The sequence below is a fragment of the Papio anubis genome, chromosome 17 (genome assembly GCF_008728515.1).
Source record: "Papio anubis isolate 15944 chromosome 17, Panubis1.0, whole genome shotgun sequence".
In the NCBI taxonomy this organism is placed as follows: Eukaryota; Metazoa; Chordata; class Mammalia; order Primates; family Cercopithecidae; genus Papio; species Papio anubis.
This window is the reverse complement of record NC_044992.1, coordinates 57,834,853-57,860,477: the sequence shown is the minus strand read 5'-3', so window position 1 is coordinate 57,860,477 and position 25,625 is coordinate 57,834,853. Positions and strand designations below refer to the sequence as shown.

The window sequence follows — 25,625 nt, the reverse complement described above, 5'->3', positions numbered from 1 at the left end:
CCCCGTCTCTACTGAAAATACAAAAATTAGCTGTGTGGGGTGGCTGTCATCCCAGCTACTCGGGAGGCTGAGGCAGGAGAATCGTTTGAACCCACGAGGCAGAGGTTACAGTGAGCCGAGATCACGCCATTGCACTCCAGCCTGGGTATGCGTGGCCTGGTGCAGTGGCTCATACCTGTAATCCCACCACTTTGGGCAACCAAGGCAGGAGGATCACTTGAGCTCAGGAGTTTGAGACCAGCCTGCACCACATAACAAGACCCTATCGCTACAGAAAATAAAAAAATTATTTAAATTAGCTGGACATAGTGGTGCATGCCTGTAGTTCCAGCTACTTTAGGAGGGAGGCAGGAGAATCACTTTAGCCCAGGAGCTCAAGGATACAGTGAACTATGAGTGTGCCACTGCACTCTAGCCTGGGTGGCAGAGTAAGACCCTGTTTCTAAATATCTAGATAGATAGATAGATAGATAGATAGATAGATAGATGACTGATAGAAAGATAAAGAGATAGTGTTTTTTTTTTTTAATTTCAAATTATACAGGGAGAGTTTCTCATTGACTAGCTGCTGTCTCTAAATAAATAAATAAATAAATGTGTGTTTTGTAATTTCAAAGTATATGGGGATTGTTTGCAGTTACAAATATGACCATTTTGTAGAACCAAGCTGACTTGTCTTCCCCACACACCCAAACAAAACCAAAAACAAAATATACAGATCTTCACCAACAGCAACCCAGAGCTCAAGCATGAGTATGAGAGAGTTCCTGGGGCCATAGAGAAGTGGAAAAATACTGAGCGGACAGTAGGATCAATGGACTTTCACATCTGCAGTACCCTTCTCCCCATTCTGCCAGGCACCAACTGCATGAAAAATCTCCCCTCAACTCACAGTTTCTATACTGGAAAAAGAGAAATTGAGGTGGTCAGCCAGTTTCCCCACTTTCTTGGGTTACCTGGCAGGGGATTGGTCCTTAACCCATGGATAGCTTTATGACTGAAGGGAGAACTCCTCCTGAGGACAGGCAAAGACAAACAGGGAAGGTGGGACTACCCACCTTCGGCCAAAGGATACCAGATGTGAGTGTCTGTAGGACGTATGTTTTCCAGGTCCCCCGGACAGAACCTGGGCAGAAACCTTTAGCCAGCCTTCCCACACTGCTGGGATAATCACTTTGGGACTTCCGCTATTTGGGAAAGGCAGTGTTTCCACTATTTACTAGAGCCAAGGCGAACCTGGGTTTAAGGTGTCATCTGGAGCTAAAGAAATCTAGCAATAAAGATTCACTAAGCAAGTATATTCAGTCAAAACCCAAATGATCTGGACAGAGAAAACTGTATAAATAATCTTTCAATGCAAAGATATAGACATATACCCACAAGAAACAATAGCAAACGGTACCAAAAGGACAAAGCAAAAATCCAGTGACTGACTTGAACAAAAGGGCAGTTTGTGAGCTCTCTATCCGACAATTCAAAATAGCAGTTTTGCATGGACACACAGAGGGGAACAACGGACACTGGGGCCTGTCGGAAGGTAGAGGGAGGGAGGAGGGAGAGAATCAGGAAAAATAACTACTGGGTAGTACTAGGCTTAATACCAGGGTGACAGAATAATCTGTACAACAAATCCCCATGACACAAGTTTACCTCTGTAACAAATGTGCACATGTACCCCTGAACTTAAAAGTTTTTTTTAAAATAGCAGTTTTAATGAAACTCAGTGACCTCCAAGATAACACAGGAAAACAATTCAGAAACTTATCAGAGAAATTTAACAAAGGAAATAATTTGAAAAACCAAACAGAAATCTTGGAACTGAGAAATACATTTGCTGAACTGAAAAATTCTACACAGGCTCTCAGTAGAATAAGCAGAGAAAATAACCAGTAAGCTTGAAGCCTGGCTATTTGAAAATACACAGTTAGAGGAGAAAAAAGAAAAAAACGAAAAGGAATGAAGGTACAGAAAGTTACCTCAAAAGACCAAATCTAAGAATTGTTACTGGCATTGAAAAGGGAGCTGACCAAGAACAAGGAGTAGAAAGATTATTCAGGGAAATAATAACAGAAAACTTTCCTGAGAAAGATATAAATATCCATGAACATGAAGGTCTTAGAACACCAAGCAGATGCAACCCAAATGAGACTACTCCAAGGCATTTAATCAAACTCTCAAAGGTCAAGGCAGAGAGAAGATCCTAAAAGCAGTGAGAAATAAGAAGTAAATAACAGGCTGGGCACGGTGGCTCATGCCTGTAATCCCAGCACTTTGAGAGACCAAAACAGGCAGATCACTTGAGTCCAGGAGTTTGAGACCAGCCTGGGCAACATGGTGAAACCCCATCTCTATAAAAATACAAAAATTAGCCAGGCACAGTGGCCTGAGCCTGTAGTTTCAGCTACTTGGGAGGCTGAGGTGGGAGGATTGCTTGCACCCTGGTGGTGGAGGTTGCAGTGAGCCAAAGTTGTGCCACTGCACTCCAGCCTGGGTGACAGAGTGAGACTTCATCTCAAAAAGCAAATAACATAAAGGAGCTCCAATTCATTTGGCAACAGCCTTCTCAATGGAAACCATACAGGCCAGGAGGGAGTGGAATGATAGTTTCAAAGTGCTCAGGAAAAAAACAAAAAACTGTCACCTAAGAATATTGTATCCAAGAAAATTGTCACGTCATCCAAATGTGAAGAAGAGTTAAAGTTGTTCACAGACAAAAGCTGAGAGAATTCACCACCACCAGACCCATCTTGCAAGAAATGCTAAAGGGTGTTTCTTCAAACTGAAGGAAAAAAAATAATGTGCAAAAGAAAACTTTTAAAGGCGTGAAACCCCTGGTTTAATGTACTTTAATTAAGTATATGGACAAACGATTAATACTCTTTTACTGTATGTGTGGTATGCAATTCACTCATAACTCTAGTAGAAAACCCCAAAGACAAATCGATCACAATAATAGCTACAACAATCTGTTAAGACATAGGTGATTTTAAACTATATAAATTGAGAAAACCAAAATGTTTGTTGTGTATGTGTGTTGGGGGTGGGTGGAGTTAAAGTGTAGAATTTTGTGTGTGTGTGTGTGTGGTTTTTTTTTTTGTCTTTTTTTTCTTTTATTTGTATCTAAGATAAGTTGTCATCTCTTTAAAATAACTTGTTATGTCCACAAAGTATATGAGGAATTGTTTTTGCTTTTATTTGTGTTATTTTGTCATTAGTTTCTCACTTAATTGCAGTGTTGTCAAAAATGTCTCTGATACCACCAATTTCTTGCAGTGTGTTGACACTTGTATTTATATATATATATAAATATAAACTTGCTTCACAGTTTCATAACTTTCCACATATAGATTTTATACATTAAGTTCTTTCATTTAATATTCTATTTCTTCCATAAATAGTTAATACATTTTTCATGAATGATGAAATCCACTACAAGAATGGATTTGTCTGTTTTCCCCATAGTTCGAATTAAGTTTGTTGTATATTTTTGACACAAGTTCCTTATCAACATATGTGCTTTGCAAATGTTTTTTCCCAGTCTGTGTCTTATCTTTTCATTCTTTTAACTGTGTCTTTCACAGAGCAGAAGTTTTCAAAATTTTAATACTGTCCAACTTAACAATATTTTTCCTTCATGGATTATGTTAGTGTTGTATCTAAAAACACATCGTCATATCCAAGGTCCACTAGATTTTTTCCTTTGTTTTCTTCTATAAGTTTTAACATTTTGTGTTTTACATTTTGGTTTATGATACATTTTGAGTTTTTGTGAAATGTGTGAGATATAAACTTTATGTCTAGATTTTTTTTTTTTTTTTGCATTTGGATATTTAAATTGTTACAGCACCATTTGTTGAAAAACTATTTTCTATTTAATTGCCTTTGCTTCATTGTCAAAGATCTGTTGATTCTATTTTTGTGGGTCTATTACTGGGACCTCTATTCTGTTTCATTAATCTATGTGTCTGGTTTTTTTTGACAATACCACGTTGTTACTGTCTTGATTAATAGAGCTTTATTGTAAGTCTTGAAATCAGGTAATTTGAATCCTCCAACTTTGTTCTTTTCTTCAGTATTATGTTGGTTATTCCAGGTCTTTTGGCTTCCCATATGAGCTTTAGTATCAGGTCATTGATAGAGGTTTGTTTGCCTCATGGTGCTGCAGACTGTACAAGCATGGCATCAGCCTCTGCTTCTGGTGAGGGCCTCAGGAAGCTTCCACTCATGGCAGAAGGTGAAGGAAGAGCAGGCGCGTCATATGACGAGAGAGGAAACAAAAGAATGTGAGGAGAAGATGCCAGACTCCTTTAAACAACTGACTCTTGCATGAACAGAGAACTCTTTCCTCATTACCACGAGGATGGCACCAAGCCATTAATGAGGGATCCACCCCCATGACCCAGACACCTCCCACCAGGCCCCACCTTCAACATTTTAGATCACATTTTAACCTGAGATTTTTCAGGGACAAACATTCAAACTATATCATCTTTCTTCACAGTTTCATATTTTTCTGCATATAGATCTTATGCATTAAGTTCCTTCATTTAATTTTCTATTTTTTCCATGAATCATTAATGTTTTTTATTTGTTTGTTTGTTTTCTTGAGACAGAGTCTCACTCTGTCGCCAGGCTGGAGTGCAGTGGCATGATCTAGGCTCACTGCAACCTCCGACTCCCTGGTTCAAATGATTCTCCTACCTCAGCCTCCTGAGTAGCTGGGATTACAGGTGTGCACCACCATGCCCAGATAATTTTTGTATTTTTAGTAGAGACGGGTTTTCACCGTGTTGGCCAGGATGGTCCCAGTCTCTCGACCTCTCGTGATCTACCCTCCTCAGCCTCCCAAAGTGCTGGGATTACAGGTGTGAACCACCGCGCCCAGCCAATGCATTTTTCAGTATAATTTTTCTATTTGAACATTACTATTGAACTAAAGTCATTGCATACTGCCTATTACTGGCAATTAAAAATGTTTTCCTCTCAGTTACCAAAACATACACTGTTGTTCACACTGGTAATGGATTCAGTGTTTCTGTAGAGCAACTAGGAAAAAACATTACAAAGGTATTCCTGTACTTTGACTTAACTCTCTTTCTCGTTTTGGGCCTCCCCATTTTCTGCCACACAATAATATTGAATTAAGCCAATTGACCCTACACTGACCTCTCAATATTCAAATGAAAAGAAGAGTCACACATCTCTCACTTAAAATCAAAAGCTAGAAATGATTGCACTTAGAAAGGAAGACATGTTGAAAGCCAAGACAGGTTGAAAGTTGTCTTGTGCCAAATGATTAGCCAAGTTGTGAATGCAAAGGAAAAGTTCTTGAATGAAATTAAATAACTAAAACTGCTACTCTAGTGAACACATGAATGATAAGAAAAAAAAACAGCATTACTGCTGATACAGAGCAAGTTTTAGGCATCTAAATAGAAGATCAAGCCAGCCACAATATTCCCTTAAGCCAAAGCCTCATTCAAAGAAAGGCCTTAGTTCTCTTCAATTCTTTGAAGGCTGAGCGAGGTGAGTAGCCTGTGGAAGAAAAGTCTGGAGCTAGCAGAAGTTGGTTTATGAGGTTTAAGGAAAGAAGTCATTTCCATAGCATAGAAGTGCAAGGTGAAGCAGTAAGTGCTAATGTAGAAGCTGCATCTAACTATTCAGAAGATCTAGCTAAGATCATTGATGGAAGTAGCTATATTAAACAACAGATTTTCAGTGTAGCCAAAGAGCCTTCTTTTAGAAGAAGATGCCATCTAGGACTTTCATAGCTACAGAGGAGAAGTCAGTGCCTGGCTTCAAAACTTCAAAGGACAGGCTGTCTGTCTTGTTAGGAGCTAACGCAGCTGGTGACTTTAAGTTGAAGCCAATAATCATTTATCATTTTGAAAATCCTAGGGCCTTTAAGAGTGATGCTAAATCTAATATGCCAGTGCTTTCTAAATGAAATAAGAGCCTAGATGATGGCACATCTGTTTAGAGACCAGTTTACTGAATATTGTAAGCCTACTCTTAAGACCTACCGCTTAGAAAAAAAGATTCCTTCCAATAATTACTGTGCATTGACAATGTACCTGGTCACCCAAGAGCTCTGATAGAGATATACAAGGAAATGAATGTCATTTTCATGCCTGCTAACGCAACATCCATTCTGTTGTCCATGGATCAAGGAGTCATTTTAACTTTGAAGTCTTGTTATGTAAGAAATATATTTCATAAGGTTATGACTGCTATAGATAGTAATTTCTCTGATGGATCTGGGCAAAGTAAGTTGAAAACTTTCCAGAAAAGACTCACCATTCCAGATGCCATTAAGAATATTTGTGATTCATGGGAGCGGGTCAAAATATCAGTATTAACAGGATTTGGAAGTTGATTCCAACCCTCATGGATGACTTTGAGGGGTTCAAGACTTCATTGGAAGTCACTGCAGGTGTGATGGAAATAGCAAGCAATCTATAACTAGAAATGGTGCCTGAAAATGTGACTGAATTGCTGTAATTTCAAGTCATCTGCTGCAGTCTCAAGATCAATCTTGAATGGATGAGGAGCTGTTTCTTATGGGTGATCAATGAAAGTATTGAGATGGAATCTCTACCTGGTGAAGATGCTGGGAACACTGTTGACCTGACAATACAAGATTTAGACTATTAGATAAACTTAGTTGATAAAGCAGTAGCAGGTTTGAGAGGATTCACTTCCATTTAGAAGAAAGTTATACTGTGGATAAAATGCCACGAAACAGCTTTGAATGCTACGGAGAAATCTTTTGTGAATGGAAATCAATCAACATGGTAAACTTCATTTTTGTCTTATTTTAAGAAATTGGCACAGTCGCCTAGCTTCCAACAACCACCACCATGGTCAGTTAGCGAGCCATCAATATCAAGACAAGACTCTCCACCAGCAAAAAGATTAGGACTTAAGAATGATTTCGATGATTGTTAACACTTCTTAGCAATAAAGTATTTTAAATGAAGGAATGCACATTGTTTTTTAGACATAATGCTCACTGAATAAACTGCAAGCTTGTCCAACCCACTTTATTTTGTTGTTGTTGTTCTGTTTTGTTTTGCGTTAGGCTTTTAGCAGCCAGAAGCCATGGTTTTTAAGTTTCTGTCTCTAGTGATAATAGAAAAGAGGGATGAGGAAGGCGCTTTACTGGCCCAACCAGAAACAGAAACTAAGAACCCACGACTGTGTTCTCTCCTTTGGACACTCCTGAATAGTCTATAACTTTTATATGCACTGGGAAACCAACCAATTTATGTGACTCACTTTATTGAGATATTTGCTTCATTGAGATATTTGCTTCATTGCAATATTCACTTCACTGCAATATTTGCTTTATTGAGGTGGTCAGGAACCAAACCCACAATATCTCTGTGATATGCCTGGACTGGAAGGATGAAATACCAGGGAGCCACTAAATGTGACAAATATGCTAATAAATGGGAATTAAATTAAAAATGGGTACATAAAACACTTTTATGTACATTGACAGAGATTAAAATTCAATTTGGGATGGTCTCAGTGCTTTTGGAAAACTAACATTTTTCCTCATTTTAAAAAATTGTCCTAATGGTCACAATGTATAATATTTGGTTGGTGGTTATGCTAAAAGCCCAGATTTTCCCACTATGCAATATACCCAAGTAACAAAACTGCACTTGTGCTCCCAAATCTACAAAAATGTCTGTAGTTTTTAATTATCGAAAACAGACATTATGGCCTTATGGCTTTTGGATGTTAACTTTGTACTAACCATAGTGAATATTGGGGGATAGAAATGCATAATAACAAATTAACAAAGTACAATAAATATGTACTCTTTATGAGAAATTCTTAATACTTTGAGATGATACAGTATATGATAAAAAGCAGACTTTCAAATCAGCTTGAGCTTGGATAAAATCTTACCGTATCTATTTTTCTCAGACTCCATTATTTAGATGTTGTCGCTTCCTCTGTCCTCCACAAATATTAGCTTTTCTTTTACGTTTTCTGTATTATTATCTTTCTCTGCTGCCTCCAAGGGAGTTCTTCAATCTTACCATCCTTCCAATGCACAGTTCTATTCTTTGGCTCTAGCTAACTTGCTCTTTTTCCTATCATTTTCACTTTTTCCTTCTTTTATGACTTATTAATTACAGCTTCATGTCTGTAACTTCTTCCATTACACTTTTCAGTATATTAAGTATATATGTTACTATTTGTGTGTTTATTATGGACTTTTTTTGGAGGTAAGATCTCCTTCTGTCACCCAGGCTGGAGTGCAGGGTATGCTCATGGTTCACTGCACCCTCCTGGGCTCAACTGATCCTCTCTCCTCAGCATCCTGAGTAGCTGGGACTACAGGCACACCCCACCACACCTAACTAATTTTTGTATTATCTGTAGAGAAGGAGCTTCACTATATTGCCAAGGCTGGTTTTGAACTCCTAGGCTCAAGCAATCCACCTGCCTTGGCCTCTCAAAGTGCTGCGATTACAGGCATAAGCCAACACACCCGGCCTATTATGCACTTAAAAAATTCTTGTTTCATCTGTTCCAATTATACTGCTTCAGATAATATATGTTATTTAGGTGTCTCTTTTTGGTAGTAGTTTTGCTTCTCAGGTTTATTTACTTTGGCCAGGGAGCCCATTTTCCCCTGGGACTATCAGCTATCCTGACTGGGAAAGAGCACAAGGCCCACCTTTAGTCCCTGACCTGTTGGATGAGCTTATGGAAGGAGGAGATTATGAACCCCAAGACAGAGCCCTTCATTGCCGTACCACTCCCTTTCACAGTTACTTCATCGGGAAAACCTGCTGCTCGGGAATTTACCTAAGCTCCTAGAAATAAGTGTCTAATGACTAAGTCATTAGTCCTGGGCATTTGGAGGGAAGGGTATGGAAGGGGGAATTCCCAGGAAGTTCACAGAAGTCTGTGCCTGTTTTCTTCAATTCCTCACCCAGGGAAGACTTCGCTTTCCTTGGTATTGAGTGACTGATGTCAACATCACGTTGAGTTCTTGCTCCCAGTGTGGTAATGGAACAGATATGATTTTACCTGGCAACAAAAGACAGAGACAAGAGCAGAAAGTAAAGCATTCCTGCAACCCACCTTCTTACAGCAGTTTTCTATTACTTTCTTCCCCAGGCTGCACCCCCTTCCCTTTTGCACAAGTATATTCTCCAGTTTGGGACTGTTGTTATCCCACCCAGGAGCTTCTCAGAATTTGCTTTTGTTATGTTTATTATTGTTATAATCATTAGTATCTCAGATTCATGATTCCTGTGCTTTCTCCAGGATTGATTTTGGGGAAGGGAGCCAACAGCCCATCCTTGTCTGCCATGTTGATATCCCTGAGCTTTTTTTTTTTCTTTTAAATGTTCTGCCTCCTAAAAACATAACTGTTGTCACTGCTAAAGTCTATCTGCTTTTAGAAGATGTATCCCCTATTTCAGAATCTGATTGCATTGACTCTCTCTTCTCTTGGGTTCAAAGGAATCATTATAAAACAAAGAACAAAAGGTAAAAGACTGTTTTCATGGACAATTGATCTACAGCTGATTGTGGATATATAGATATCAATCTTTGAAATAGAGAAACAAATAAGTATTAAAATATTTCAGAGATTTCCTGAAGAAAAAATGACTAATTTTTCCACTTCAGGTTTATAAGGATCAGCCTTTTATGTGAAGTCCTCTTACATGTTCCTTTGCGACTAGTCCAAGTAAGCTTTTCTTAGAGAGGCCAGACAAAAACGGAACATCCTATCACCTCCAGCCTTGAAGGCTCAGGTTTTCTTTCCTCTAACATAAATGTTTTTGTCCTAGATGTCCTTTCCAGTCTAGTGTACAGAGGCCACAGGGTTAATAGTTGAGCTAATGTATACTGAACACTATCCAAAATAAGGAAAAACTTTGTATATTAATATCTATCATACTGGGTTGTTACAAAGATTAAAATAATCTGTATAAGATGCCTGGTGCAAAGTAAACACTGAAAATTATAGCAATTATTATTTATCATGTAGAAATCATAAAATTGTTAAAATTAGAAATAGGATGAATATAATATTTATATTGAAAATGAAATAATTCTTGTAGATATTTTGACCAAAGCAACTTCTCATCATTTAGCTTTGTATTCTTATTCCCAGCATCATCATGTGACATTTGGATTCCTGTCACTTTTTTATCTTTCTGGTTTCCAGTCAAGGAAATGTTGGTTTATGCAGTGCTTGTTGAAGCTACATCAGGCATGAAATGAAACATTTATCATTGTGTTTTGGAAAATGTTGCATTGCTGACAAATGTGTTAGTGGCAATAAGTAAGTGATAGAAGATTTCAACAATGTAACAAGCTTGACATGATGGACATATATAGAATATAGCACTGAAAACTAGAAAATACAGAATACACATTTCTTAGTAATCATACATGAAGCTTTTAAAAAACTGGCTACCTAACTTGCCATCAAACATTCTCAAAATTTGCAAAGAATTAATGGGAGATAGACTACATTCTTTGGCCACGATGCAATTAAAAGTGAATGACAAAACAATAACCATTGAAGTCCATTTCCTGAGTTGAATGGTATCCCCCTCAAAATTTCCTGTCTACACAGAACTGGAAATAGGATTTTTATTTTTATTTTTATTTTGAGGCAGAGTCTTGCTCTGTCACCCAGGCTGGAGTGCAGTGGCACGATTTCAGCTAACTGCAACCTCCACCTCCCAGGTTCAAGCAATTCTGTGCCTCCGCCTCCCGAGCAGCTGGGATTACAGGTGCCCGCCACCACGCCCAGCTAATTTTTGCATTTTCAGTAGAGACAGGGTTTCATCATCTTGGCCAGGCTGGTCTTGAACTCCTGACTTTGTAATCCACCCGCCTTGGCCTCCCAAAGTGCTGGGATTACAGACATGAGTCGCTGTGCCCGGCCAGAAATAGGATCTTTGCAGATGTAATCAAGTTAAAATTAGGTGATGCTGGATTAAGGTGGGCCCTAAATCCAGTATGACCAGTGTCCTTATAAAACAGAGCACCACAGAGACACAGACATTCAGAGAGAACAAATCCATCTGAAGACAACGGCACTGACTGGAATGATGCATTTACACACCAAGGCACAGTAAGGATTGTCAGGAAATACCAGAAGCTAGGAGACAGGCATGGAACAGCTTCTCCTTCAGAGTTTCCAGAAGGAACCAACTCTGCCAACACCTTGATTTTAAGACTTCTAGCCTCTAGAACTAGGAAAGAATAAAATTCTGTTTTTTTAAGCCATCTAGTTTGTGCTACTTTGTTATAGCAACCCTGGGAAACTAATATGTCCCATATGCTTGGGAATTAAGAAACATACTTCTAAATGGTTCGTAAGTCAAATAAAAAAATCATAATAGAAGTTAAAAAAATATTTTGAACTAAACGATAATGAAAATACCACATATCTAAACCAAAGAGATGGAACTAAATCAATAGTCAGAGAGACATTTGTAGTCTTACATTTATAAATCAGAAAAGAAAAAGTGATAAAAATAAATGAGTTAAGTATCCAAAATAAGAAGTTAGAAGAAGGAATACAAAATAGACCTTAGGAAAGTAGGAAGAAGGACATAAAAATAAAAGCAGAAATCAATCAATAAAAAGCAAAAATCCAATAGGGAACAATGGATGAATTTCAGGAACATGATGATGTTGAATATTTGAAAAAGCAAGTTTCAGAAAAATACATATAATATTCCATTTACATAGATATTAGAAACAAGTAAAACTAAACAATATGTTGTTTAAAGATCCAAATGTATGGTAAAATGTTCCAGGTGGTATTTGCCTCTGAGCTGGGAAGGAATGACATGGGAGTATGGAATGAAGGAAGTAGAGGAGGGAGGGAGGGAGGGAAGGAGAGAGGAAGGAAGGGAGGGAGGGAGGAGGAGGGAGGGAAGGAAGGAAAGGGAAGGAAGGAAGGAAGGAAAGGGAAGGGAGAGAGGGAAGGGAGAGAGGGAAGGGAAGGAAGGAAGGAAAGAGAAGGGAAGGGAGAGAGGAAAGGAAAGGGAAGGATGGAAAGAAGGAAGGAAGGGAAGGGAGAGAGGGAAAGAATGGGAAGGAAGGAAGGGAGGGAGAGAGGGAAGGAAAGGGAAGGAAGGAAAAGGAAAGGGAAGGGAAGAAGGAAGGAAGGAAGGGAAAGGAAGGGAAGGGAGAAAGGGAGAGGGAAAGAGGGAGGGAAGGAAAGAAAGAAGGAAGGATGGAATGCAATCTAAGCTTTCTATTCCATATGTTTATATTTCATTTATTGGCCTTTTGCCCATTAGTTCTTCTTTTGTGACTTCCCTATTCATATCCTCTGCCCATTTTTCCATGTTTTAAAATAAGGTTATTGCCGACATGGAGGCCCAGGTTCAGAAGTTGAGAGAAGAACTGATCAATGTGAACTCACAGCGGAAACAGCAGCTGGTAGAGCTTGGTCTTCTTCGTGAAGAGGAAAAGCAAAGGGCTACAAGGGAACACGAGATTGTTGTCAACAAACTGAAGGCTGAATCAGAAAAGATGAAAATAGAGCTGAAAAAGACTCATGCCGCTGAGACAGAGATGACACTGGAAAAGGTAAGATATTTGACTGGTTTTTTAATAGACAGTTGAAACCCATGTTGAAAATCCACTGCCACCACCCTTATATTTAATCTCCAACAGGCAGTAGACATGGCATTGCTCTTTAAATGTATAAACTCTTCAATCGAGGAATTTAAGTATCTTGCTCCTATGTCTAAGTACCAGTAAAATAATCTAGGGAATTTCCTAACTTTTCCCTTGACTTTCATGGAAGGGATTATATGGAATATCCTATTCCATAGTAATTAAATACACATTGCAATAAAGTGATATTATAATATTGTCAAATATGATTTTGATTAGAAATACTGAGGCTGTATCCCTGAATTTTCCTAGATGGAGACTAAGTTTCAGATCTTCCCTCGGTTGTCTAATAAGCTTTTCTAGATTTTACCGTGTTTTTGCAACAGTGTCACATAAATGATGACTTATTTTCCCAGGTTGATATTTTGGTAGAAATAAGAAAAGTATTTTAGAATTATTTATTATTGGAATAAATGTCAATATAATGTTTAAACATTTTGATTAGACTTATATTCAAGGTACAATCTCAAATATTCTTTCTTTTGATGTTCAGAAAAAGTATAACTATTTTATTCAGGTACTAAATGTTAATTGCTATTTCCAAAATTGCCTCTGGAATTTCTTAAGACCAGTCTTTATCTTGGGAATAAAAAACTTGAAAAGGGTAACTTAAGAATCATCTAATTTTGTTTAATTTCCTTCCACCTATCCCTCTTTATCTTCAAATAGTGTTGAGCCTTTAAAGAGTATGCAATACCATACTAGCCATTACTTCATTGATTTTACATAGACTGAGATCCTAAGGTACTTGCTTTATTATACCTTAAATCATTTGAAAGTCAGATTTCAGCAGATTTGGCCCTTGACAGCATAGCTCTGAACCCAGAAATAAATAGGAAAAAGGACTATAAATAGGCAGGAGTGAGCCTGACTTCTTGGGGGAACAGCAGGGAAGTGGTGTGTCTGGAAATGATGACTGAGAAGAAGAGGGAAAGTGATGGGGCCAGAGAAGAACCTGAGGGCGTGGGTCCAGGTCAGGGAGGTCTGCGTAGGCCAGTGAGAGGGCTTTGCTTTGACTCTCTGTGAGTAGGGGAGCTTGGCAGATTTTGAGCATGGGAGTGACATGATCTGACTCACACTTGAATGGGATGTCATCATCTGCTGTGCTGAGAATAGACTGAATTGATGGCAAAGGAGGAAGTAGAGAGACCGGTTAAAATGCTGTTGCAAAAATATAGAGGAAAGGTAATAGAGGGTTGGGTCTAGCCAGTAGCAGTGAAGGTAGTAAAACCTGATCAGATTTGGGATATGTTCTGTAGGTAGAGCTGACAGCATTCACTGTTGCTTCATGGGATATGCTGGGCATGGGGAGTGGCATGGAGCAGTCACGGGCAGCACCAAGGCTATTTTCCCAAGCCAGTGGGTAGATGGCGTTCCTCTTTGCTGAAAGGAAGAAGACTACAAGACCAATAGGTTGGGCCACTCAGGACATGTTCAGGCTAAGTGGATGTTAGTGATAATTCCCTCACAGCAAGATAAAATAATAATGTCTCGATGCTAAAATATACAGGTCAGGAATTAGGGAAATATATATTTTTTTGAGACAAAGTCTCACTGTGTCACCCAGGCTGGAGTACAGTGGCATGATCTTGGCTCACTGCAACTTCCACCACCCTGGTTCAAGCATTCTCCTGCCTCAGCCTCCTGAGTAACTGGGATTACAGGCACCCGCCATCACGTCTGGCTGATTTTTGTATTTTTAGTAGAGATGGGGTTTCACCATGTTGGCCAAGATGGTCTCAAACTCCTGACGTTGGGCAATCCACCCACCTTGACCTCCCAAGGTGCTGGGATTACAGGCATGAGCCAGCGCACCCGGCCAGGAAATATTCTTATATGGTATAGTCTCAGACTTCGACAATAGCAGATAAAAGAGAGACTGATGGAAAGAAAGTGGTGTTGCCACTTATCTTTTCTGTTAACTCTTACACACACCTCACCTTGGCTTCAGTCGACTCTTCTAGCACTTCAAAGTATTTCTAAGTAAATGTTCTTAAATGGCACAGATACCTGTGCACCTTGATTTAAGAAAATTGGATATGCCAAACTCAGACATATAACACATCCAATTTAGGCCTTAATTTTCTTGCATTATATATTCACATTCCAAATGCCTCTTTTTAATAGGAGATGAACTTTGTCAAACGTAGGTTTATACATGATGCTAACTAATTTACAGGGTAAAGATAATTTAAAAATTAATATTAGAAACCTGAATTTTTATATCCCAGAAAGGCATTATCCCAGGCACTGTGGGTATATAAAAAATGAGGGAGCGGGCCACTGTCCTCAAATAGATAAAATAATAGTGACTGCAAGAAAAATACTGCAAGTACACTATGCAGATAACTAGAATGCAAGACAGTGTGACTATAGGGAAAATCATATTCTGCTGAGGAAATCAGGGAAAATTAATTGGGAGAGATGTCATTTGAATGAGACGTAAGTAACATAAGTAGGATTTTAACTAGTAGATATGTTGAGTGGCATTCTAAGTTAAAAGAGTAAGGAAAGCAAGAGCAAACAAAACCGTTTCCGTGACATAGAGGTTGATCAAGGGGAGAGCTAGCGACCAAGCTGAGATAGCTTCGGATCATCGAAAGTCTCTAAAGCTGTGATAAGCGTTTTTGCTTCATTTGGGTAAACAATGAGGAGCTGCTAAAGGTTTTGGGGAAATGAAGTGTCAAGATTCCAGTGATTATTAGGAACATCATCCTCTTGGTGTTGGCAAGGTGTGGTAGCAGCAGCAGGAGGTGACAAGGACTGGATTAATCTAGGCAGGAGGTCCTCGAGGGCACAGTAGACGTGCATGAGAAGGCAGTGAGAGTGTTGGCAGTAGCAAGGGGACAAAGGGGACGTTTGAAAATCATCATAGAGATAGCACTGATTAGGCTGGTTAAATATAAATCGATCAGGAATGTAGAAGTTTCTGGTTGCAGGAGGAGGAAGCTGAACTGAGTTAAGAACATGTGGAGTTTGAAGTGACACTCCACTTTCCCTTGCTGTTGACAGAATGCTTCTGGATATCCCAAGAGCAGGCAGGACTGGAGACAAACAGCTGTGGGAATCACCCACAGAGAAGGCCCGGCCTGTGGCCTTGCGAGTGAGTGGGGCTGTTAAAGCAAGGGGGAAAGAGGAGGGGGAGGGAGGGAGAGCGAGGGCAACTGTGAAGGAAGAACTTCAGGTACAACTCCGTTTGAGAGGTCTGGGAGGAAACAGTCAAAGAAGGGTCACGAAGGTAGAAGGGACATGAGAAGAATGCATTTTTATGGAAATAGAGGAAAAGACTATTTGGAAAGGGGGATTGTCAAGAATGTGACCCAAACTCAGGAAGGATGGGGGTTGAAGGAAGGTCACTGGATGTGAAACCACGAAGTCATTGATGATCTTGGACAGTGCGCTGAAAATGATCATGTGCCCAGAAACAGGGTTACAAAAGATAAGTCTGAGAGTGGAAGTGAGGGAACATTCTGTTGTTTGGGAAAATATGATGCTGAAAGGCAGATGCAATTCCAAAGAGCAGCAAGAGTGAAAGAGAATATATTTGCGGGCTGAACATGTGTTGAGCATTTTGCAGTACATACGAAGGGACTAATGGAGAGGAACAGCTTAATGATGTGAAGAATCAGAGATCATGGATGGCTTGTGATCTGTGAGGTGATGCAGGTGGGAATGGCATCCCCAGCACAGACCCAGCACAGGCCCACCTCGGCCCATGGCTACAAGGCTGCAAGGGTCCATTTGTCTTTTCCCAGAATGTGCAACACTCTCCCCTGCCTCCAGGTCTTGGCAGCTGCTGTCATCCTCTGCCAGAATACTTCTCCACATGATTTTTTCAATGGCCAACCTCCTTGTCATCATTCTACACTCCTCAGAGCATCCTTCCCTGACCTTTTCATCCAAAGTTTAGCCTACCTATGCCACCTATTTTTGTCCCGTTGTCTTCATAGCTCATAGCATTACCTGAAATCATCCTTTTATTTGTTTGCTTGTTTATTTCCTCCCACCCACTAGAACATAAGCTCTGTTAGCAGGACCTTGTTGAGCTTGCATACTTCTGTACCGCCAGTGCCTAGAAAACCCAGCTTGGGGCAGGTGCCCTTCGGGTATGTATTACGTGAATGAGTACCAGGAGGCATGACCTTCACCAAGGGAGGAAGGAAGACAAAGATTGGTAAAGATATAGAGAAGCTCTCTGACAAGTCTTGAAAAGACCTTGTAGCTAATAGCATCTGTATTCTTAGTAAAGAATCAGAATAATCTGCTTAGGTGAAGAGTTTCAAGAAAAGTGAAACAGGCTTCCAGCGGAACAGTGGAATGCCTTGGAAAGGAAGAAGATGTAAGGGAATTTGTTCCTATAGAACTGGAGTTCTACAGGTAGAGGAGGGAGCATGGGTATCCTGTATGTGGAAGAATGGAATGCTCCTGGATTGAAGTGAGAACACAGGGGATCCCAGAAGGTAGAAAGGAGGTTTAAGGACAGTACTTTTAGCTGACATGGATGGAGGTACTGAGATGAACCAGAATGGAGGGACTTGTTGACAAAAAGGGAGAGTCTGGGGAAAGGGAAGACTCTCTTTTACATAGGATGGTGTTTAGTGCGATGAGTTCAGTTTTTGCCCAGTTGGTGGACTTCACCAACCTCAGAGTCCATGTGATGAAATCTAAATGCTGTGCTCACATCAACAGTAATTTGTATTTCCAATTGATTGATATTTTTACATAAATAGTCAAAGGAGTTTAGCATTTCCAAATGCAGTGAAGACCTGGACTCTGAATTCCCTGAAAGCAGGAAATATTTGTTTCTAATGCCCCAGGAGCTTTCATGGTGCCTTACACAAAGTAAGCACTCATTAAATGTTAAGTGAGTGAATAAAAGAATGATAATTGAGGCAGACAGATCACGAGGTCAGGAGATCGAGACCATCCCGGCTAACACGGTGAAACCCCGTCTCTACTAAAAAATACAAAAAATTAGCCGGGTGTGGTGGTGGGCGCCTGTAGTTCCAGCTACTTGGGAGGCTGAGGCAGGAGAATGGCGTGAACCCGGGAAGCGGAGCTGACAGTGAGCTGAGATCACCACTGAACTGAACTCTAGCCTGGGCAACAGAGCGAGACTCCGTCTCAAAAAGAAAAAAACAACAAGAATGATAATCTACGGAGAAATTCAAGAATAGCCTCTGTGCCTGGTCATGTGAATAAACTGTTACTGATTTATCCACATTTGATTTCAACTCATTATAAATACTTTAGGTAGGGTATGATACATCCTTGTATTCAAATACTCATTTATATGTTATTTTAGTGTTTTGATTTCCTTCATATCACTTAATAAGTTGAAAACACAGCATTAATCTTTATTCAGACATAGTTTGAATTTTTCTACATAAAGTTTTTAAAATTTGAGTTTTTACTCTAAGAGTTTGAATTAAAGCTAACAAGCTGCTAATTCTGTTGTGAGTCTGTTGTGTCATTCTGCCAGTTACTTGAACTCTTTTCACTATATCTTTTTAAAAGTTTGATGTTTTTATCGTGTTTAAATAAATATGAAATTTAAAATATTTGCCAGCAGTTTAAAACCCAGTCAAGAATTCAGAGGTTTAGAAGTTCATTTTCTCTCATTGAGTATAAAATTGAGGTTCAAAGAGGAGAGGACAGTAACACCAGAATAATAAATAATCTCAATGTAACATTCTATATGGGTCTGTGTTGTTTCAGTAGTGCTTACAGTGTAAAGGTTATAAAAAAATTCCTAAGTCCAGATCCTACCTGAGTTTCTGTCAGCAGCAATTTAGACCCACATGATATCTTCAATGATTTTGAGTTAAGAGAAACATGAAATATCTCCACAAGGTCAAAATGCTTCCAATACAGAATCCAAGAGAGTAAAGGATTGACATTTGCAAAGTGAAAGCTTTTTTTGTGGCCTTTTAAAATCTTTTCAAACTGAATTGAAACAAAGCCCATAAAATATGAACTTTTGAAAAATTAAAGAACATTACTAAGTGATGATAGTGGGTAATTTGCAGAAGATTGATTAAAACTTTGGTATCTAAATTGGACCATTATTTTAGAAACTTATTCAGCTATTTTAAAAATAACCTTCCTTGAAATAGAGGATATTTTAGAAAATAGGGAAGGTGGAGAAAGGTGTAAAATTCCCTGTTCCTACCACCACCCAGCTATAATAGTAATAATTTAATGTATATGTAAAATAGCCATACTAACTTAGCTGCCCAAGAGCATACTAATTAAACAATTCAATCTCTTGCTTTTTAAAGTATTATACTAAGAATATTCCAATGTCATTTGAAATTCTTTGAAAATATTGTTTTCATTGTTTCATGATATCCTGTTTCATGGATATAACTCTCTCTCTCTATATATATATGTGTATATATATATGTGGGGTTTTTTTTTTGTTTTTTGTTTTGTTTTTGAGACGGACTTTCGCTCTTGTTGCCCAGGCTGGAGTGCAATGGCACAATCTCGGCTCACCACAACCTCCTCCACCTCCCAGGTTCAAGTGATTTTCCTGCCTCAGCCTCCCGAGTAGCTGGGATTAGAGGCATGCGCCACCATGCCTGGCTAATTTTGTATTTTAGTAGAGACAGGTTTTCTCCATGTTGATCAGGCTGGCCTTGAACTCCTGACCTCAAGTGATCCACCCCGCCTTGGCCTTCCAAAGTTCTGGGATGACAGGCGTGAGCCACCTCATCTGGTCTTTGGTATAACATAATTTTTTTTTGAGACGGAGTCTTGCTCTGTCGCCAGGCTGGAGTGCAGTGGTGCAATCTTGGCTCACTGCAACCTCTGCCTCTCGGGTTCAAGTGAGTCCCCTGCCTCAGCCTTCCTAGTAGCTGGGACTACAGGCACGTGCCACCATGCCTGGCTAATTTTTTGTATTTTAGTAGAGACAAGGTTTTATCATGTTGGCCAGGATGGTCTTGATCTCCTGACCTCGTGATCCACCTGTCTCGACCTCCTCAAGTGCTGGGATTACAGGCGTGAGCCACTGCGCCCAGCCAGATATAATTAATTGTATTATTTCTTTATTTTGGAACATTTAGTTTTGTGGAGGTTTGTTTGTTTGTTTGTTGAGATAGAGTCTTGCTCTGTTGTCCACAATGGAGTGCAGTGGCCTGATCCTGGCTCACTGCAACCTCTGGCTTGTGGGTTCAAATGATTCTCCTGCCTCAGCCTCCCGAGTAACTGGGACTACAGGCATGCACCACCACATCCAGCTAATTTTTGTATCTTTAGTAGGGACAAGGTTTCACCATGTTGGCCAGGCTGGTCTCGAACTCCTGACCTCAGGTGATCTGCCCACCTTGACCTCCTAAAAGTGCTGTGATTATAGGCGTGAGCCACTGCACCCAGCCAAACATTTAGATTTTTTTTTAAATTGTTTAATGTGGAGATTGTCATCATTATACATAAACTTCTGTTAACATTTTCAATTTCAATTTTTTTAGGTTGAAATCCTAGTAGAATTAACAGGTCAAATTGCATTTCAGAAAGTTTATACTAATGTATATTTACTTCAGTAGAGTATCTACTTAGTCTATAGATTTCTTAGTAGTTTTACCTAATTTGTAGTACATATTTGTGAACAACAGTTGTTTTAATTTGTATTTTTAAGTGTGAGAGATTGAACATTTACAGTGGATTTACCTGTTACTTATTTATATTTCATTTTCTGGAAATTGCCTGTTCATGTCTTTTGCCAGTTTTTCTTCTTTTAGGGTCCTACTGTTTTTCTCATCAGCTCATCTAATAAGCTCCTTTTATATTTAGAATGATAAGACCCTTATCTTTGTGGCAAATGTCTTTGGCATTTGCCTTTTATGATTTAATTTTATGATACACAAACATTTTATTTAAATTTAGTCTAATCTGTTCATCTTTTCCTTTGTAAATTCTCCACTATAAATAGTTGTTTTCAGCTTCATGTTTTGATATTTATAAATATACCAACGCATCAAACGTTTTCTACAACGAACTCTACTCAGTAAAAAGCTGTTAGCATTTTGACATAGCATTTACCAGCTTGGGTTCCTGGTCTCTAATTTTAAGTGGTGTCTGAAGGATTATACTGGAATTCTGCCAGCCTGAAGTCATGAAAAGGCTTTGAGCAACAATTCAGCATCTTTTTCAAATTTAAGAAAAGCTCCATATGGCGTAATTATTCGAAGTTAAGGCCATAGAAACTACTTAAACCTTTAAAATTTATAATTAAAGGATTAATATTAACTTATGAAGACATTGTCATTTCGGCTTAAGATGGATTTCCAACCTCAATTTTGTTCTTTTTACTTTCATCTTTTCCATGACTTTTTCCTTTGCTGAAAAATGTGGAGTTTTATATCCTTAAACTTTAAATTAAATGTTATCCTCAGGTTAGAATTATAAAATTGATTGGCCAACAATATCCTGTATATTTTTTATTATGTTCCATAAATATTGGTGAACTTAAAGTCGGCATTTTCCTCTGGATATATAAGCTATAGCCTGGTATAATAGATAATGGCACCTCTAAATATAACAATAATTTAATTTACCAAGTAAAAAAATACACAAATAACTTGGAAGACTTAGGATGTGTACATAATTTGAATGTGATGAATTGATGTTCATTTATATTAAGGTTTATATTAATGTACTTTTGAATGACCTAAATTATAAAGCTTTCTTGAATATGACAGGGGTTATAATCTTGTCTTATACAAAAACTAAGCCTTTTTATAGGATAATTTTTTTATTTCAACTTTCATTTTAGATTCGGGGGTACATGTGCAGGTTTGTTACATGGATATAGTGTGTGATGCTGAGGTTTGGAGTACTATTGTAGGATAAGTATTTAAAGAAATAAAAAATTAAATAGCCAAAAACCTTAAAAAATAATAATTGGCATGATTAAAAAGAAAAACTAAGACTTTTGTTGTTATTTTGACAAAATACACAAATCAAGCCAAATCAAATATTTTAGACATATTTATGTATCTCCTATATAACAAGAAGAAATTGATGTTCCTTAGACCCTTTTGTACATGAGCCCCAGCTCTCCTACTTAATGTCATTTGTATGTGAGGCACTCCAGTAAGTCCACTAAACAAGTATTAGAATAATATCTGGATCATTTGTTTATTAACAAAAAAAGCAGGGGTACCTATCATCATTAATGCTTGAATATTTACATGTTCAAAGGTCTATCATCCTTATCTGAGAGGGACTACAAAGCTCAATGTCATGTGGAGTCATGGATGTAGATAGAAATAGACTGCTGCCTTCTGAATGGCTTTCACAGTTTCCCAACGAAGTTTTCCCCCTTTCTCCCTCTGCCTTCTGCTGCACATTAAAGAGCACTTTATTTTCTGGCAATCCAGAAGAGCAAATCAATAGCTTAACTTCAAAGTCTAGTTATCTGAAGCTAGCAAACTATGTTTTACTTGGAGAAAATTAAAAGAGAGTATATTTTATGTTAAGGTTATTTGAAAATAAAACCTAGAATTATAAATGAATTGGTTTAAAGTAGGCATTTAAAAATTACAAGATTAATCCTCCTCTGTTCTTCTGTAGCCTCATTTTTAGTATTCTAATAGAAGCATTAAAAATTGGAGTTCTGTATTCCTCAGAGGTGTTTGGTTTTGTCTTTTGGGATGCCCTGTGATGAAAAAATTTCTATTTAGAATAAATGAAAATGCCTTAGGTCAATACAGCAAAAGATAGTGACTCGACTTGGGAAGTTATTGAAAGTAGAAGAGCTTATTTGCTATCGTCAAAGTTTTATATTTAAATGGAGAGAAGTGGGAGTGAGTAAAATAAGCAGATATTTGTGCCCTAAGTCTCGTGTGTGTGTGTGTGTGTGTGTGTGTGTGTGTGTACACGTACATGCACATACAGTTTAGGTCTGAGGAGATTTTTTTTTGGTTTGTTTTTTGTTGTGTGTATGTTTGTTTAAGATTAGTGCTGATAATTATGCAAACCTTTAAACATTTATATTGATATGTAAGAATTGTACATATTTATCAGATATATGTGAGATTTTTATACAATCTTGCAATGTGTTGTGATCAAATCAGGGTAATTAGGATATCCAACACCTCAAACATTTATCATTTCTTTGTGTTAAGAAGATTTCAAATCTTTTTTCTAGCTATTTTGAAATGTACAATAAATTATTAACTATAGTCACCCCACTGTGCTATCGAACACTAGAACTTCTTCCTTACGTTTAACTGTATTTTTGTATTCATTAACCAACCTCTCTTTATGCCTTCTCCTCTTTACCCTTCCCAGCCTCTGGTAACTATCATTCTCCTCTCACCTTCATGAGATCCACTTTTTTAGCTCCCACATATGAATGAGAACATGCAATATTTGTCTTTCTGTGCCTGGCTTATTTCACTTAACATGACATCTAATTCTATTCATGTTGCTGAAAATGACAGAATTTCATTCTTTTTATAGCTAATACTCTGTTGTGTATATATCGCACATTTTCTTTATCCACCCCTTTGCTGATGTACACTTATGTTGTTTCCATATCTTTGATATTGTGAATAATGCTGCAATAAACATGGGAGTGCAGATCTCTCTTTGGTATACTAATTTCCTTTCTTTTGGGTATATATTCAGCAGTGGAATTGCTGGGTTATATGCTAGATCTAATTTTAGTTTTTTGAGGAACCTTTATGCTGTTTTCCATAGTGACTATACTAATTTGTATTCCCACAAACAGTGTATTAGTGTTCCCCTTTCTCCACATCCGCATAAGCGTTTGTTTTTTGTCTTTTTGATAATAGCAATTTTAAGTGGATGAGATATCCTCTCATTGTTGCTTTGGTTTACATTTCTCTGATGATTAGTGATATGGAGCATTTTTTTCACATGCCCTGTTGGCAATTTGTATGTCTTCTTTCGAAAAATGTCTGTTCAGATCATTTGCCAATTTTCAAATTGGATTATTTGTTTTTTGCTGTTGAGTTCCTTATATAATCTGTTGTCAGATGGATAGGTTGCCAATATGTTCTGTGATTTCTTTTTACTCTTGATCGTTTTCTTTGCTGTGCAGAAAGTCAGTACTAATGTATATTTACTTCAATATTTTTCAAGATTTTTACCTTGATATAATCCCATTTTTCTGCTTTTGCTTTGGTTGCTTGTGCTTTTGAAGTCTTACAAAAAAAAAAATCTTTGCCTAGACCAATATTTTCTTCAAGTAGTCTCGTACTCTCAGGTCATACATTTAAGTCTTTAATCCATTTTGACTTGATTTTTTTATATGGTGAGAGATAGGGACCTGGTTTCATTCTTCTACATAAGGATATCCAATTTTCCCAGTACTGTTTATGAAGGGACTGTCCTTTCTCCAAAATATGTTCTTGGCACCTTTGTCAAAAATGAGTTAGCTGTAAAGGTGTGTTGGGTTCTCTATTGTGTTCCATTGGTCAATGTGTATATTTCTCTACCATTACCATGCTGTTTTGGTTTTGATAGCTTTGCAGTATATTTTGAAGCCTGATAGTGCAATTCCTCCAGCTTTATAATTTTTGCACAAGATCACTATGGCTATTTGGGGTCTTTTGTGGTTCCATACAAATTTTAGAATTGTTTTTTGTATTTCTCTGAAGAATCTCATTGGTATTTTGATACAGATTGCAATCAATCTGTAGATTTTTATGGGTAGTGTGGGCATTTTATCATTGGTAATTCTTCCAATCCATGAGCATGGAGTATCTTTCCATTTTTGTGTTCTCTTTAATTTCTTTGATCAGTGTTTTAAGTTTTCAGTGTAGAAACTTTTACTACTTTTGGTTAAACATATTCCTAGTTTTTTTTATAGTGCTGTAAATAGGATTGCTTTCTTGATTTTTTTTCATGATTGTTCACTGTTGGTGTATAGAATTGCTACTGATTTTTGCATGTTGATTTTATGTCCTGCAACCTTACTGAGTTTGTTTGTTGGTTCTAACATTATTTTGGTGGAGTCTTTAGGTTTTTCTTAATATGGGATCATGTTGTCTGTGAATAAGGATAATTTGACTTCTTCCTTTCTAATTTGGATGCCCCTTATTTTTTTCTCTTGCCTAATCGCTCTGACTAGGACTCCCAATACTATGTTGAATAGAAATGGTGAAAGTGAGCATCCTTGTTTTATTTCAGATTTTAGAGGAAAGACTTTTAATTTTTCCCTTTTCACTATGATGTTAGCTCTGGGTTTGTCCTATATGGCCTTTACTGTTTTGAGAAGTGTTTCTACTATACACAGTTTTTTGAGAAGTTTTTTTTTTTAATCATAAAGGGATGTTGAATTTTATTGAATGATTTTTCAGCATCTATTGAAGTGACCATATGGTTTTTGTTCTTGGTTTCATTAATGTGGTGTATTATTGATGTATTTATGTTGAATCATCCTTGCATCCCCAGGATAAATCCCACTTGGTCATGATGAATGATCTTTTTAATGTGTTGCTGAATTCAGTTTGCTAGTATGCTCCTGAGGATTTTTACATCTATGTTCATGAGGGATATTAACTTCTAGTTTTCTTTGTGTGTGTGTATGTGTGTGTCCTTCTCGGGTTTTAGTATCAGGTTAATGCTGGCCTTGTAGAATAAGTTTGGAAGTATTCTCTCCTCTTCCTTTTTTTATTGACTTTGAGTAGAATTGATATTAGTTCTTTTTCAAATGTTTGGTGGAATTCAGCAGTAAAGCTCTAAGGTCCTGGGTTTTTCTTTGATGAAAGATTTTATTACTGCTTCAATCTCATTATGCATTATTGGTCTGTTCTGTTTTTCTATTTCTTCATAGTTGAGTTTTGGTATGTTGCATGTTCTCAGAAGTTTATCCATTTCTTCTGTTAATAGGCATTACATTTTGTTGGTGTGTAGATGTTTATAATAGACTCTACTGATCCTTTGTATTTGTGTGGTGTCAATTT

At 37.9% G+C, this 25,625-nt stretch overlaps 1 protein-coding gene across 16 annotated transcripts in view; it reads left to right on the top strand.

Moving 5' to 3' along the window:
* Positions 1–25,625, top strand: part of CEP112 (centrosomal protein 112) — a 551,317-nt gene that overhangs the window by 324,949 nt on the left and 200,743 nt on the right. For all 16 annotated transcript variants that reach the window (XM_031657708.1, XM_031657706.1, XM_031657712.1 and 13 more), the window contains one exon: positions 12,364–12,594. In XM_031657708.1, coding sequence (XP_031513568.1) covers positions 12,364–12,594 — 231 coding nt within the window. The remainder of the gene's footprint in view (positions 1–12,363; positions 12,595–25,625) is intronic.